Source organism: Coregonus clupeaformis, chromosome 34 (assembly GCF_020615455.1).
Source record: "Coregonus clupeaformis isolate EN_2021a chromosome 34, ASM2061545v1, whole genome shotgun sequence".
NCBI classification, from domain to species: domain Eukaryota; kingdom Metazoa; phylum Chordata; class Actinopteri; order Salmoniformes; family Salmonidae; genus Coregonus; species Coregonus clupeaformis.
Genome location: NC_059225.1, coordinates 7157989 through 7174691, shown reverse-complemented (window position 1 = coordinate 7174691; position 16703 = coordinate 7157989). Strand labels below are relative to the sequence as shown.

At 42.1% G+C, this 16703-nt stretch overlaps 1 protein-coding gene across 1 annotated transcript in view; it reads right to left on the bottom strand.

Moving 5' to 3' along the window:
• Positions 1-8907: 8907 nt before the first annotated feature.
• Positions 8908-16703, bottom strand: part of LOC121549605 (V-set and transmembrane domain-containing protein 2A-like) — a 29588-nt gene continuing 21792 nt past the window's right edge. The window contains exons 3-5 of the mRNA XM_041861394.2: positions 13716-13766; positions 13086-13419; positions 8908-9358 (exon numbers count right to left, since the gene is read on the bottom strand). Coding sequence (XP_041717328.1) covers positions 9282-9358; positions 13086-13419; positions 13716-13766 — 462 coding nt within the window. The 3' untranslated portion in view covers positions 8908-9281. The remainder of the gene's footprint in view (positions 9359-13085; positions 13420-13715; positions 13767-16703) is intronic.

Here is a 16703-nt window from a genome sequence, read left to right as displayed (position 1 = left end):
ATGAGAAGAGCGCGTAGATGCGAGAAGGAATTATCCAACGATCAAAGGGATCATGCTGTTTGTATGTGGTTGCTATGAAAGTGAACTGTGTTTGATTGTGATCATGGGTGTACTCATTCAGACGATTCTGTTGAAAAACGTTTCTTAAACAGAAGCAAACGGAACGAAACGGGGATAAACATACTTTAATTTGTCCAATAGAAACTCTTGTTTGCAACTGGTGGACTAATGATTACACCCTAGATCAGCTAGATGCAGGCAATGTTGTGCAAGGCGGTATTGAATGTGTCAATGTCTGTCACCTTGATTACTGAAATTTCTCTCAACCTGTGCACCTACGTTGTAAACTTTTATTCGTAGGCTAGGTTGTAGCAAACTCATGATGGGTATAGGGAACATTAGAGTATCATGTAGTAGCCTAAACCTATCGATGTTACATTGAGCTGGGTGAATGGAAAATGAACGACAGTCATCCAATATGCTGTAATAGAAATAAGGCCATGCTCATTAAAAAAATAATCGTCCTCCCTCAGCTTAAACGGCACCAACCGCCACTGACCTAGCACTAACTTACTTGTTTCAGTGTCATTGCTTAGCCTCATACACATGATTGGAAGGAACTGATGCACAGAAACGTTAAGGCGTTGATGACCCTAAATGGTCACACTCCTGACCTGTGAAAGCACGCAAACTGTATAGCATCCATTTATTGTTGTAAATAGGAAATGTATATAAAAAGTTTGAGTTACAGGCACATCTCAAGATAGGTTTAGGGACCCTGAGTATCTTCTTTTAGTGGGAGAAGATATGAAGTTCCGTTCCCATATCACCCTAATATGGAACAGACAGACAGAAACAAACCTTGGGCTTCTGCAATACATGTGGAATGATAACGTCTCTGTAATATAGAATATTTGTTATCAGATTAATAAACGTTGGAATCCAGTGGCTGAATGTGAATGTGCAATCTTCCCTAGATTTATTCATATAATAATTTCCCAAGCCACACATCCCAGTGGAGATATAGCGAGCCTGAACCAAAGTGCTGGAGGCTGGGTTTCACTCATTTCCACATAAATAACAGACTTGATGCTGACCAAATTAAACAAACACAATCCAGGCATCATTTTTACATTGTTGTTCATCTGGCGTTCCCACCCGTGGGCCCAATGGCTGGCCCCGTCCTTCCTAAACGTCCTTCTTTTCCCATTCCGAATCTTCTGATTAAACAAACCTGATTACATCCCGTAGTTGCAAATTTCAAAATTTGAATTTAAAAGAGATTTTCTTATCTCGCCACTCAAAATAATGATTGGATGAAATGTGACAAGCTCATTTTTCCGGCAGTGAAGTTGTGATTAGAGACGTTTCCTGCGACCACAGTGTACGAGACGGAGACTGACTTCAAATCAACAGTTACAGCCCTCCAGTAATAAATTGCCCAGTTCTGCAATCGACGACAATACACACACAATCCTGTGTCTTCTCTGGCTAGGGGCCATGCATCCACCATTGTCAAATTCAAATTTAAGTAAAACTTTAACACCAAGGAACAAATATATATATATATATATATATATATATATATATATATATATATTCTTTATTTTCTAACTAAATACATAATAAACGGGTTCTTTATCATGTTTTGAACGCCTGATCCCTCAGAGTGTCAGAAACGGAATTGGATATTAGTATTTGATAACAAAATGTAATCCCGGCTTAGTTATTCAGAACTCAGATGGCTGTTCGTCACATTTGCATGTCAAAGTGTCAAGCGGTGTTTTGAATTCACTGTATGTGCAACACACTACGATCACCCAGTGAACAACATCCAATGTACTCACTATCTACTGTAGTAGTCAAGTCACAGTATGTTACAGACTTAACAGATGGACTCGTCAGAGGAAGCAAGTGTTTGAATCCCGTCTGTGAAAATGATTTATTTAAATATTACTCTGATATCATCATTACAATACAAACTGTGTCAACGTTGCAGTACAGGTGCTTCACACACTACCAAATAAAAAATAAAAAATTACAGTTCATAACATTTTTGACGGCTCAACAAACAGACAGGACTGCATGGAGATGAATCATGATAAGGAAACAATACATCTATGTGGAGCTGAAACAATAGATCATAAAAAAAATAAAAACAACTGAACAAAAATGTTTTTTTTTGTTTGTTTTGTTGATAGTGCTACTCAATTGTCATAGTAACGGAATGACGCTGAGACTCAGATTTTTCACTTTAAAAATGTTTGCCAAACTAAATCCAATTGATTTCAAAGTTTAACAAACAATGCAAAGTTTTTTGGTAACAGAATGACGGCACCAAAAGAGCAAACCGTCATTATGTTACCGTACTTTGCATCAGCACTGTTCTTCAAGTAAATGTGTTAAGGTCAAGTTTTCTATGTAAATTGTTAAAAGTAGTCATTGTGCATAGAGTTGTATGGTTTCTTAAACTTTGATATCAATTGGATTTTGTTTGGCAAACATTTTAAAGTGAAAAATCTGAGTCTCAGCGTCATTCCTTCATGTGGAATTGATGGCTGAGACTTTGTTGCTAGTAAGCCACCACAATTGTCAGACGTTGCAATTACCTTAATAAATTACTCTGTTGTCGATCCTTCAAATGATATATATATTCACTTTGCTTGATCGCTAATACTCTGAAGTGGTTCCATTTCTTGTTGATAAAATCCAGTTAGTTGAAGTACTGTAGGCCCTGCAACAGGTGAGTTGCCATTAGAAGAGGACCTCCGTAACTGATGGTGAATCCAACTGTCAATAAAGTTTATTTTAAAGATTTGCGTAATTCCATTTCCTGTTGTTAGCACTTGAAAATTAATAAATGACAACATTGTTACAAATACAGAACATCACTTGTCTCTGCTTTTAGACATTTTGATTAAAAAAGTTTACATGCTGATTATTTACTTTACAAGTTTTACAGATTTTTTTAATTTTAATTTTATACAGGGATTTGACAAACTGAAGGCATTCATTTAAAGATGCAGTTTGGGATCTTAAGCACTTACAAATGCGTAACATATCATCTGAATTGCAAAACATTATTTTTATTTTTATGCATGACGTAACATCATACGAAATGGATGACATGGCACAATTATGCTATCTCTTTCACCAGTCCCTGGCTAGAGAACGTGTATGGGATAAACATTCTACTAGCAGATGTCAAGATCTCAAAATCAACTCTCTTCTTTTTCAAAACTGAACATTCAGTATTCATCTAAATGTATTATTAAATTACTTTTACTCAATGGTCTTTAGCCTGATATTGATTTGAGGTTGAGCAGCAGGACAGCCTTGCTAGACTGACTGTTCTCATCCTGGCACCACTGGAACAGTGCAGATTAAATATATCGCCCACACATCTCGTACCCTGACAAGACTTGCTGATCAGGATATGTCTCTAGATGGATCCAGCGGTATGCTCTGTCAGCTAACTCCCACTGCTGTATCAACAGGTTTAGATCAACGTTTCCCAAACTCGGTCCTCGGGACCCCAAGGGGTGTACTTTTTTTTAATTTTCTTCCCCTAGTACTACACAGCTGATTCAAATGATCAAAGCTTGATGATTAGTTGATTATTTGAATCAGCTGTGTAGTGCTAGGTCAAAAACCAAAATGTGCACCCAGTTTGGGAAACCCTAGCAGTGCTATGTACGGCAGACTGAAGACTATGTTTAATGTGGAAAAAGCCTATTGAGACCTTCAGCAAAATGATGCTTCTTTGTGGCCCCTGGAATTTGTATGTACTTCTAATACCTATAATTATTCCATCCCAGTAAGTCCAAAATGACATTATTTTAAACAGGATTTGAAGAAATGGACAGATGGTGCTTTGTGAATCTGGGTTTGCCGCCTCCTTCTGAGACCGTGAAAAGATTGGAAATAAATTGGAACATTATGTGAGAGCACTACGCTACAGTATAAGCAAAGAGATCGATGTTGGTGAACGCCGTATTGTATGGCCATAGCCACTGTCTTTGGTTGCATGATACATTTTACAATGGAGACTCTCTTCAGTCTTTGGATACCCTCTTCAACTCAAGCAGGAGAACTTAAAACTTGTAGTGTATTTGAGGTTTAAAAAAGCTTCTGAAATTTGTAATTTACACTTTGAAAATGTCCAATAATTCAAGGATTATTTTCCTGCTGTAGCAAACTGGCTCAAATTAAGATCCGTCATCTGCATTTATGGGGGAATATGTCCAGTGGTCACTGTACTTAACAATAACGCTACATAACATTGGTGCATCCATTTAGTTAATAGAAATGATTCGTGAATGGTGTGTGAATGTCTATGGAACAAAAAGTGGTGAATGTCTATGGAACAATGCAGAGAGACATTTAGAAAGCTCCTATTTCTATTAACAGTTTTGTATAATGGTAGAATCCATGACGTCTGCTAACGGGTTCTGAATCAAGAGGTTGGATTGTCAAAGCGTTGTGTCAATGAACATTGTGAAGGGATAAGACCGAGAGCAATTTAAAACCATTTCCTTAATCACAAGACCTACGGAGTGTTTCCTCGTCCTTATGTTTGTGAGATAAGAAACGAATACTCTAGGTATCATTGGGGCATCATTGCACCATCAAACGGTATAAGATGTCTTCTTGGCTAATGTAAGATTCTTTACATAAAGATAATTCCCCTGAGCATTAGGCTAGAGCGGTACCTAGATACTCAGTATTTTTTTCAGTGATGGAGAACATGTAAATATGAGAGCTTTACTGTACGTGAAGCATGCCGTCTATTAATGGCGTTGTACAATATTAGTGCAGCCCAATTTAAATGAATGGTCTGCTGGCACGGTCACATATGAACATCGACATGTTCACGAATCATAATAGGAAATTATAAGTGATGGAAAAGTAGTGTAATTATAAACAGAAGAAATGTACAAGTAATTAATGAGCATTAATGAGAAGTGATCTGTCATAACAACGTTCAAGAACTGTATTTGCAGGTTTACACATACAGTACCGTTCAAAAGTTTGTGGTCACTTACAAATGTCCTTGTTTTCGAAAAGAAAAGCATTTTTTTTTGTCCATTAAAATAGCATCAAATTGATCAGAAATACAGTGTAGACATTGCTAATGTTGTAAATGGTTATTGTAGCTGGAAAAGGCTGATTTTTAATGGAATATCTACATAGGCGTACAGAGGCCCATTATTAGCAACCATCAGTCCTGTGTTCCAATGGCACGTTGTGTTTGCTAATCCAAGTTTATCATTTTAAAAGGCTAATTGATCATTAGAAAACCATTTTGCAATTATGTTAGCAAAGCTGAAAGCTGTTGTGCTGATTAAAGAAGCAATAAAACTGGCCTTCTTGAGACTAGTTGAGTATCTGGAGCATTAGCAATTGTGGGTTCGATTACAGGATCAAAATGTCCAGAAACAAATAACTTTCTTCTGAAATTCATCAGTCTATTCTTGTTCTGGGAAATGAAGGCTATTCCATGTGTGAAATTGCCAAGAAACTGAAGATCTCGTACAGCGCTGTGTATTACTCCCTTCACAGAACAGCGCAAACTGGCTCTAACTAGAATAGAACGAGGAGTGGGAGGCCCCGGTGCACAACTGAGCAAGAGGACAAATACATTAGAGTGTCTAGTGTGAGAAACAGACGCCTAACAGGTCCTCAACTGGCAGCTTCATTAAATAGTAGCCGCAAAACACTAGTCTCAACGTCAACAGTGAAGAGGCGACTCCGGGATGCTGACCTTCTAGGCAGAGTTGCAAAGAAAAAGCCATATCTCAGACTGGCCAATAAAAATAAAAGATTAAGATGGGCAAAATAACACAGACACTGGACAGAGGAAGCTTGGAAAAAAAGTGTTATGGACAAACAAATCGAAGTTTGAGGTGTTCAGATCACAAAGAAGAACATTTGTGAGACGCAGACCAAATGAAAAGATGCTGGAGGAGTGCTTGATGCCATCTGTCAAGCATGGTGGAGGCAATGTGATGGTCTGGGGGTGCTTTGGTGGTGGTAAAGTGGGAGATTTGTACAGGGTAAAAGGGATCTTGAAGAAGGAAGGCTATCACTCCATTTTGCAACGCTATGCCATGCCCTGTGGACGGCGCTTGATTGGAGCCAATTTCCTCCTACAACAGGACAATGCACAACTCCAAACTATGCAATAACTATTTAGGGAAGAAGCAGTCAGCTGGTATTCTGTCTATAATTGTCACAGTTTCGGCCGAGGCTGCTCCTCCTCCTTGCTCGGGCAGGCTTCGGCGGTCGTCGTCCCCGGAGTACTAGCTGCCACCGTTGTATGTTATCGATGTTTGTTTTGGTTTTGTCTTCCTTGTTCACCTGTTTCCTGTTAGTGTTAATTATGTTCCCTATATGTGTCTCGTTTTGTTTGTAGTGAGTTGTGTGTAATTGTTCCGCCTGTCCGTAGGTGCTGTATTTTTGCTCCACTGTGTTTTCGTGTACTGACGCACTTTTGCGTAGTCTTGTGCCATTGGAGTGTTTTTGCGCACTGTTGCGTAATCGCTCGCCTCCTTGTTTTGTTGAGGCCCGTTTCTTTGTGTTATCGTGTCTTCCAGTAAAGTCTGTTGGAAGTAGCTTCTGTGTCCTGCGCCTGACTCCTACACCACATCCACATCAGCCAGAATTACACACCTACTAAATGGAGTCAGCAGGAGCAGCAGCAGCACCCGAGTCGCTGGAGGATCGCGTCCGCGGTCAAGACGACAGGATCCTTCGACTCGGATCCGCCCTGCAGGACGTGATCAACACACTGCACCGATGGGAGGCCAGAGGAGTGCCCACACCTCCTCCTACCGTACCACCACCATCGGTCAGTCCTCCCATCCCAGCTCCGGAATCCGGTGGGATTCGGCTCTCGCTCCCGAGGGCGTATGATGGTGCCACAGCCGGGTGTCAGGGGTTCCTTCTGCAGGTGGAACTATACCTGGCCACCATACACCCGGCGCCCTCGGGATACGAGAGCGTTTCCGCCCTCATCTCCTGTCTCTCCGGCAAGGCGTTGGAGTGGGCCAACGCCGAATGGAGGGGGATAGACGCCGCCACCATCACCTACGCAGAGTTCTCCCGCCGCTTCAGGGCAGTGTTCGACCATCCACCTGAGGGGAAAGCGGCGGGGGAGCGTCTATTTCACCTCCGACAGGGGAAGAGGAGCGCACAGGAGTTCGCCCTGGAATTCCGGACTCTAGCGGCGGATGCGGGGTGGAATGAGCGTGCCCTCATCGACCACTATCGATGTAGTCTACGGGAGGACGTTCGGCGAGAGCTGGCCTGCAGGGATACCAACCTATCGTTCGACCAGTTGGTGGACATGTCCATCCGTCTCGACACCCTGCACCCTGTCGCCGTACTGTCGCAACGGTCCGGCACGCCACCTAAACTCCGCCCCTGTGCTTTTTATTCCAAGAAGCTCAGCTCAGCGGAGCGAAATTATGACGTAGGGGACAGGGAGCTGTTAGCCGTGATACAGGCCCTAAAGGTGTGGAGATATTGGCTTGAGGGGGCTCAACACCCTTTTCTCATTTTGTCCACTCCAGGTCTGTGAGATAAGTGAGACTCCTCCGCCCCCATTGGACATCGAGGGGGCTCCGGCGTACACAGTTCGGTCCATCTTGGATTCGAGACGTCGGATGGGGGGTCTCCAGTATCTCATGGAGTGGGAGGGGTACGGCCCGGAGGAACGGTGCTGGGTGCCGAGGAGGGACATCTTAGACCCATCTCTCCTGACTGAGTTCCACCGTGGTCATCCCACGCGCCCTGCTCCGCGTCCTCCTGGTCGTCCCCAAGGCCGGGGTCGGCGCACGGCTGGGGCCGTGCATCAAGGGGGGGGTACTGTCACGGTTTCGGCCGAGGCTGCTCCTCCTCCTTGCTCGGGCAGGCTTCGGCGGTCGTCGTCCCCGGAGTACTAGCTGCCACCGTTGTATGTTATCGATGTTTGTTTGGTTTTGTCTTCCTTGTTCACCTGTTTCCTGTTAGTGTTAATTATGTTCCCTATATGTGTCTTGTTTTGTTTGTAGTGAGTTGTGTGTAATTGTTCCGCCTGTCCGTAGGTGCTGTATTTTTGCTCCACTGTGTTTTCGTGTACTGACGCACTTTTGCGTAGTCTTGTGCCATTGGAGTGTTTTTGCGCACTGTTGCATAATCGCTCGCCTCCTTGTTTTGTTGAGGCCCGTTTCTTTGTGTTATCGTGTCTTCCAGTAAAGTCTGTTGGAAGTAGCTTCTGTGTCCTGCGCCTGACTCCTACACCACATCCACATCAGCCTGACAATAATGGAGTGGCCAGCACAGTCACCGGATCTCAACCCTATTGAGCTGTTGTGGGAGCAGCTTGACCTTATGGTACGTAAGAAATGCCCATCAAGCCAATCCAACTTGTGGGAGGTGCTTCAGGAAGAATGGGGTGAAATCTCTTCAGATTACCTCAACAAATTGACAATTAGAATGACAAAGGTCTGCAAGGCTGTAATTGCTGCAAATGGAGGATTCTTTGACGAAAGCAAAGTTTTCAAGGACACAATTATTATTTATATTACAAATCATTATTTCCAACCTTGTCAATCACTACATTTCCTATGCATTTTGCTATATTTCTTATTCAAACTCATTTCATGTATGTTTTCATGGAAAACAAGGACATTTCTAAGTGACCCGAAACTTTTGAACGGTAGTGTATATGGATGATAAAATAATGAATTGTCGAGTTGCCCTCATTCCAACTAAGCCTATACATCATGTTGTTGTATTTTTAGTTGGTATGGTTGTTATTTTGTTTTGGGGTGAGCATGAATAACCTTGCACAATATAGTTTCATAATAGTGAAAACATAGCGAATGTAAGCTATACACAGTTCCAGGTGTTTGAAATAAAACAATTATATATACTCATTTTATATATTACACAAATATATATATATATATATATATATATATATTTTTTTACTTTAAGCAATGACACAATAGATTCACTGCAGGAAACCAAAATAAAGATATTCCAAGGAGACAATGTCAGTTTCCATTTTGTTTCGATTTCTGGGAGCGTTGAAGAAACGTCGACACAACAGGTAATCCCGCCGCTGGTCTTTGAGAAGGTGCCTCTTGTGTACAATGGGTAATAAGAATGCATTGGGTGCAGAGTAGTGGAAAATTAGGGCCAACTGTGTCGTCCGCTTGGTGGTAATAACAGGCCATTTTCTCTTTGCTTCGAGAAGAGGGAGTGATACTGTGAGGAAGAGTCAATGCTTGAAACTATAGCAAGGTATCCCTCATAAAGCCACAGGCAAGAATCAGGATGGTGAGTCCAAAGCTTGTAGCTATCCTCGTACCTGTGAAAAAAAGGCATACGGTCAACACATGTAATGTGCTTATCTTCCATTCATTTTTATCACTGATAAAAACACTTATTGGTGTAATGTATGTCTTTTGGACCTACAAAGCTGTACATTGGGTGGGAGGTTGGTATTAATCCGTTGTTATATAGAATATGCATTCATTTCACACAAAATATGTGCACAGTTGTTATCTTTAACAATTATGAACTGCTGAGGATAAATAAATGCAAAAGCTATCATGGCACTAGTCTGAAACATCATATTACATTGGGCACATATGGAATGATCTGATTCTGAAATTAAATATGCATATGGCATATGAAATATGCATTATATATGTCTGCCAGGCTGGATAAGGCCTCTAGCTTTCAAATGTGAGTAAATCCATTTAAATGTATTCAAATGAACACTCACTACACCAAACACCCACAAAAATGAGGATAGAATCTTTACCCTAAACTACAGGAAGTACAAACGGTCTTTTAACTGACGTGAAAGGATTTACATGGACAGCTACCATTGCCTGAATTTGTCAAGCTGCTGTATGTTCTGCAGTCAGTTTCCATTGCATTTTGAGCAACCCACACTGTCTGACAACTGTGTGATATTGAATAGCCTGGTAGTCTTATGAAAATTTGGTTTATTTGTGTCTCGGGGACATTGTCCTTGAACTGATAAGAGTGAGAAAACAGGGAAAAGGCATCGAGGCATTTCTGTACTAAGGATAATGATGCAGAACGTATAGTACAGTAGAGAGAGATGGGGAGATATTCGGAATGGCAATGGTACTTGCTCCAGCGTATCTTAACGCAAGCTTTTATTTTGTTAAATCACCCTGGAACACACAAACTAAAACTGGATCAAAGATCCAAAACGCATCAAAAGAAACCAGATGAACCTGTTCTTGTACCTGCCGGGACTGAAAAAAAGTGGCCGGGAGGCAAAAGAGCAAGAATGTAATCCTCCGAAACAAGGAAATGGAAAATGAAATATTCCCTAAATCATGGTGACATTTACTGGATTTGTCTGTCAGACCAAGCACAGCAATGTTCTAAAGAGGAGAATCGTCTGGGGACATTTTGGTTCGGCTCAATATCAGGAGGAGGAAAAAGACGGAGGCCTGTGACCCGCTGTTCTTCCCTGCCAGATTTAATTTGGCCCGGGGTGATCAAGTGAACAGGAGCACCACAGAGGAGCAGCAATCTCGCTAGGCCAAAACATCCTCCGCATGGAGAATCATTAATCAGCTCACAGACTTGGAGGGTGGGCTACGCTGCACTGCCGATGGAGACTGCACTGATGATTTGCAGTGGATATCTCACACCATCCCATGCTAGCCCCACCTTAAAACATTATCACACCCCTGAATATAGCCGAAATGTAATTCTTAGAGAAACATTTAAAAAGTGTATCACAGGAAAAGCTTTTTAAAAAAAAAACATGAATTGTCACAACCAAACTCTGGATTGAATAAATAAGGCTAAAACATGAGCACAACTAAAATACTACACCAGGTACTTTTACTGTTACTATAACAGGCCTCAAATGGCTTTGAGTTGTGCATGGTAACGTCACCTGGTCCACTATCAAGCGTTACAGTCAAATCAAATCAAATCAAATTGTATTTGCCACATGCGCCGAAACACAACATGTGTAGACATACAGTGAAACGCTTACTTACAAACCCTTAACCAACAATGCAGTTTAAAAAAAATCAAAAGTCAAATAAAAAAAGTGTTAAGCAAAAAAAAATTTTAAGAAAATAATTAAAGAGCAGCAGTAAAATAAAATAACAGTAGGGAGGTTATATACAGGGGGGGGGACCGGTACAGTCTAACTGAGTCTCTAGTTTAATCAATATTTTGTCTAATGGAATGCAGGGCAGAGTGAGTGACCTCTGAGGGAGGGTGCATCACCTTGAGGGAGGGTGCATCACCTTGAGGGAGGGTGCATCACCCTGAGGGAGGGTGCATCACCTTGAGGGAGGGTGCATCACTCTGAGGGAGGGTGCATCACCCTGAGGGAGGGTGCATCACCCTGAGGGAGGGTGCATCACCCTGAGGGAGGGTGCATCACCCAGGCCATGGGTAATCTCCCGTGGCCAGATTCTGTATGTAGACCGAAGAATCTGCCGGGACTGAATGGGATGCGTGAGATAAGGAGCAGCATTAGTTCCGGTCTTTGGGTTTTCGTCACTGATTATTATGGACCTATCAGGATTGGGTGGAGGAAGTGCTTAAACTGTCTTTCGGGTTCGAGTGTTTTGCGCATGTGCACACACGAATTGGAAGGGGGTGTACTTTGGCTGAGAGTTTCCTACAAGTATAGACCCAGATGTTAATCACAAAGCTGACCAAATTCCCAAAGACTAAAATTCTGGGGAAACTGAGATTAGGAGAGAGCTGGCCTTGCGCCATCTATCTGCCTACATGATGGCGCTGGCTGTGGCTGTGGCCTACTGAAGAAATACGATAACAGTCTGATTTGTCTAGAAAATCCCTGCTGGGATTTGGTGGTACCAGATGGCACTGCAGCTAGGTGTCATTCACCCATTTCACCAATGTTCCCCGTTCTCTGTGTAGTCCAACACTCAGCCATGTCGGATAGGACACAGGGGTATTCGATCTTCTGTGTGTTTGAAGTTGTATGATCATTTTGGGAAATTGGTATGAAAGTATACTGAACAAAAATATAAACAAATGTTGGTCCCATTTTCAATGATCTGAAATAAAAGATCCCAGAAATGTTTCTGTCTGTAATAAAGCCCTTTTGTGGGGAAAAACTCGCTCTGATAGGCTGGGCCTGGCTTCCCAGTGGGTAGACCTGCCTCCTTAGTGGGTGGGCCTATGCCCTCCCAGGCCACCCATGGCTGTGCCCCTGCCCAGTCATGTGTAATCCATAGATTAGGGCCTAATGACTGATTTCCTTCTATGAACTGTAACTCAGTAAAATCTTTGAAATTGTTGCATGTTGCATTTATATTTTTGTTCAGTATAGTTATTTTCCCAGAATGGGTTGGCGACTTGCCACATAGTTTAAACAAAGTTGTGAAGGCCTTTTGGTCCATCTCACTTCTGGGACATGTATTATATTTTAATGAAGTGATCTAAGAGCTTCAATGTACGCAAACTGTGAGTTAACTAGAGCTGACACATTGGTCTTCTCTGCACAGGTACGTCATGCAGAATTCACTGAATTCCTACTTGGCAAAAAATTGCCATGGTTTACTGGTACGGCAATGTGAAAAATCTTTGCAGCCTGGACTGAAAGGCATACAGACAGATGGACAGGTAGAGAAACAGACAGACTGACATACAGGCAGATGGACAGGTAGAGAAACAGACAGACTGACATACAGGAAGATGGACAGGTAGAGAAACAGACAGACTGGCATACAGGCAGATGGACAGGTAGAGAAACAGACAGACTGACATACAGGCAAATGGACAGGTAGAGAAACAAACAGACTGACATACAGGCAGATGGACAGGTAGAGAAACAGACAGACTGACATACAGGCAGATGGACAGGTAGAGAAACAGACAAACTGACATACAGGCAGATGGACAGGTAGAGAAACAGACAGACTGACATACAGGCAAAAAAAAAGACAAAAAAAATTTGATAGATGGATTGGCTGATGATTAAGTCCACATAAATTCCATGAAACATCAAACTGCGAGTACCGGAACCCGAAGAGTCTCTGGCGGCGTTATCTCACCTGAACTCTGTTTGATTGTCTTGGCTGATGACGTCTGAGAGCTGGAGGTAGAGCGAACCTTCAGGTCGGTGCTCATGCTGTCTTGTGCTGCTGTGGCGCCTGTCTTGCTGCGGGGCTTCTTATCTGCTGTCAGGTGGGACAGGGGCGATGTCTTCTTGGCCGGTCTGATGCGGGGCCGGGTGCTGTTCACCTTCAGGTAGGCCTGGACCTTGTACTCCAGCAGCTCTCCGTAGTTGGCGTTGGTGACTCTGCACTCGTACAGGCCCTCGTCACTCTTCCCCACCCTGGAGATCTGCAGTTTGTGGGAGATGTCGTTTCCCTGTACCTTCACCGTCTGTAGGGAGATGTAGAGGTGTTCAGTGAACGATGCAGGTGCGAACAGTGGTGCAGTACAGAGAACCATGTAACGACACAACGGTAACATGCACATGGTGATGGTTTTGTGTGTCCATACTTATGCCGTCACAAGCTTATGGTGTCCATATTCTACATCTGCATTGCTTGCTGTTTGGGGTTTTAGGTTGGGTTTCTGTATAGGCACTTTGTGACATCTGCCAATGTAAATACATTTGATTTGATTTGATGTCCTAATATGGACACCAAACACATTCTGTACATGTAGTAACTTACACTTATTTTAGTCCCTTCGTCGTCTGGATCCGGCTCTGGTATCACTTCCATCTAAGAAAACAGAGAAAACAAAAATACTCTTAAAAAAACAGGGACAAAGCTGAAAAGACGTTTGAAAAGTGGACAGCAGTGCACTGTGGGTCTCTAAGAGTGTGACACTAACAAATGCTCGAGGAGGAAATATAACTAGTCAGAACGCCTCTGGCATTCCTTGAGTACGGTGCACTCAAAAGCACACTTTGGGTGTAAATGCAGCGTCATCCATGGATGGCTATAAATGTTTGATAGCTACATCGATAAGCAGCAAAGACATACCAATATCGGCTAAAATGAAGGAAAACCTATTTTGTCCCCCATTCTGTACATTTAGAATCTATGAAAAGCTTTGTGAAAAGGATCAATGAAATAAAAAGTTATTTCAATTTTCAGTCATAAGAAACAGTATGAAACAGAATGTTTATACTCTTTGACAAATTGACAACTGACTGCAACAAATTATTACTCATAAATTACATTGAACCGGCAATAACTCTAAATCATCACCTAAAAAAAAAAAGACAGTGTTCACCCGACAGGGTAATGAAACATAATGTCTGGTGTCTTTATACCCAAAACAAACCTTCAAATAGTAGACTCTCAATGAAGTGAAAACACAGAGATATCAAAAAGGGACACAGCTTCAGGTTGAACATGCCCACATCCTGGCTCTGGTGGCAGTATTCTGGCCCAAAGCCTACATCATGGACTGGGCATTGATTTTCAGAGGGTATAATTTATCTAATCTTCATCGAAGGCCAAATGGACTTATTCCCGGGAAAGTGTGCTGACGACAGGCCTGAGCAGTGCAGCAGAGCATCTTTCAAACCAGTCCATTAAAGAAACACCTTCAGAGGAGTTGAAAGCTGTCGGCTCCACGGGAGACTTGAAATAAGGTAGAAAAGGTACAGGAGCTACAACATCTGAACTAGAGAGTTTTCTGTCAAGTAGATAATGACTTACGAGAAGCCATTACTTCCAATAGAATACTTTCTGCCAAACTGTGATCAGTACTATTAATAGACAACTGTGGATGATGATGTCAAGAGAATTGGTGGGGCTTCGGCATTGATTTGACCAAAGTCATCTATCTCAATCTTTTGTTTACAAACTGTCCCCTGATTAGACTATTGACTCCTTGTAGAGTACATATAAATCACCTGGGATGGATAATCTTCTAAAAGAAAGACATACATTCTGGGATGGATAATCTTCTAAAAGAAAGACATCCATTCTGGGATGGATAATCTTCTAAAAGAAAGACATCCATTCTGGGATGGATAATCTTCTAAAAGAAAGACAACCATTCTGGGATGGATAATCTTCTTAAAGAAAGACATCCATTCACATCTGCCTTGCTGGTTTCCCTCTACATTCAGACTCATGTCTTAGAGTGAACGTACTGTAGAATGTGAACTACTCTGACAGTCATCTAACCATCAATGAACAAAGAATAGGTCCAGCAGAAAGAGATTGGAGCCTATCTCTCTAGTTCAGTCCTGGATCACAGCTTTACAGGGTACTTTATCCCAATTGGGTCTAGTGAATTTACCATGGCTTTGCGAACCATAAATATGCTGGGCATTTAATTGTGGAACTCCATTAGTCATTTAGCCTTGTACAAATGCAATTAACTTAATTTTCAATATTAATTCAGAATCCAGGCATTTATCAGGAAGCGTATTAGACATGTATAGGCCACTTGCAAACTGGCGTTGTGTGTCATCAGACATTTAACTGTCACGGAAATGTGTTGATTTCATAATGAGAGAAATCTATTAAAATGTACACAAGTGTTAGCCTATCCGCAGGTTGAGTGTAACAGAACAGCTTGTTTCTTAAAATGGGAAACAGACTCGCAGTCTTAGAATGCCTGTTTTCATCAATAATGATACCCTTTTGTCTGCAAATGTGTTCTGTTTTAATTTACAAGTGTTCTTTAGAGTGAATTAACGTATTTTGACCGTGATGCAAAAGTTTGCAGTGACACTAAGAAACAAAAGCTCCATTATTTTCCCATTTATATTTCATTTTTCTACGCCTGGCTGCCTCTGAGCTCCACACACTCAGTTTCAATCTCTTGTCTCTTTATTACAAAAACCCTCCACCATGACACACTGCCATTCTTCATGCAAACTGAAATTGACTTCTTGTAAAATGTGTCCCGCAATTACTGTGCATAAAGCAAGGGGCTGCCCAGGTCCTTGCAACCAAATGAATGTCAGAAGAGAAGAATGGTATCATTTACATTGAGATATAGACCTGCACTGCACTTCCACCCATCATTACGATCGTCTGGCATATGTCATTATGATGGACTACAGGCTGTTATGATCCTTAAGTTATTGTCTATAGGCAATAGGCTATTATCTCTATAGGCTAATTAGAGGCAATCAATAAGCAGCCTTGATTTAAAAACCAATCAGATCATGAGATCAGCTGCAACAACAAGACTCACTCTCTCATCCTTCAAGAGCTGGCCTAAGGCCCTTGAGCTCAACAAGTTATTCCACTCTCACTGTCTGGAGAAGTGAGGAACAATGCACTTCTGTTACTAGAGGCTGCCCAAGCCAACAACCAGATAAACGATTCCGTTACTAGAGGCTGCCCAAGCCAACAACCAGATAAACGATTCCGTTACTAGAGGCTGCCCAAGCCAACAACCAGATAAACGATTCCGTTACTAGAGGCTGCCCAAGCCAACAACCAGATAAACGATTCCGTTACTAGAGGCTGCCCAAGCCAACAACCAGATAAACGATTCCGTTACTAGAGGCTGCCCAAGCCAACAACTAGATAAACGATTCCGTTACTAGAGGCTGCCCAAGCCAACAACCAGATAAACCACAGTCAACTTGGATGTAGATTCACTTTCGGTAACACTTTACTTAAAGGCAACCGGTTAGAGTTTATTATCAGCCATTTGGTAACAGTTGACTTAAAGGCAACAAG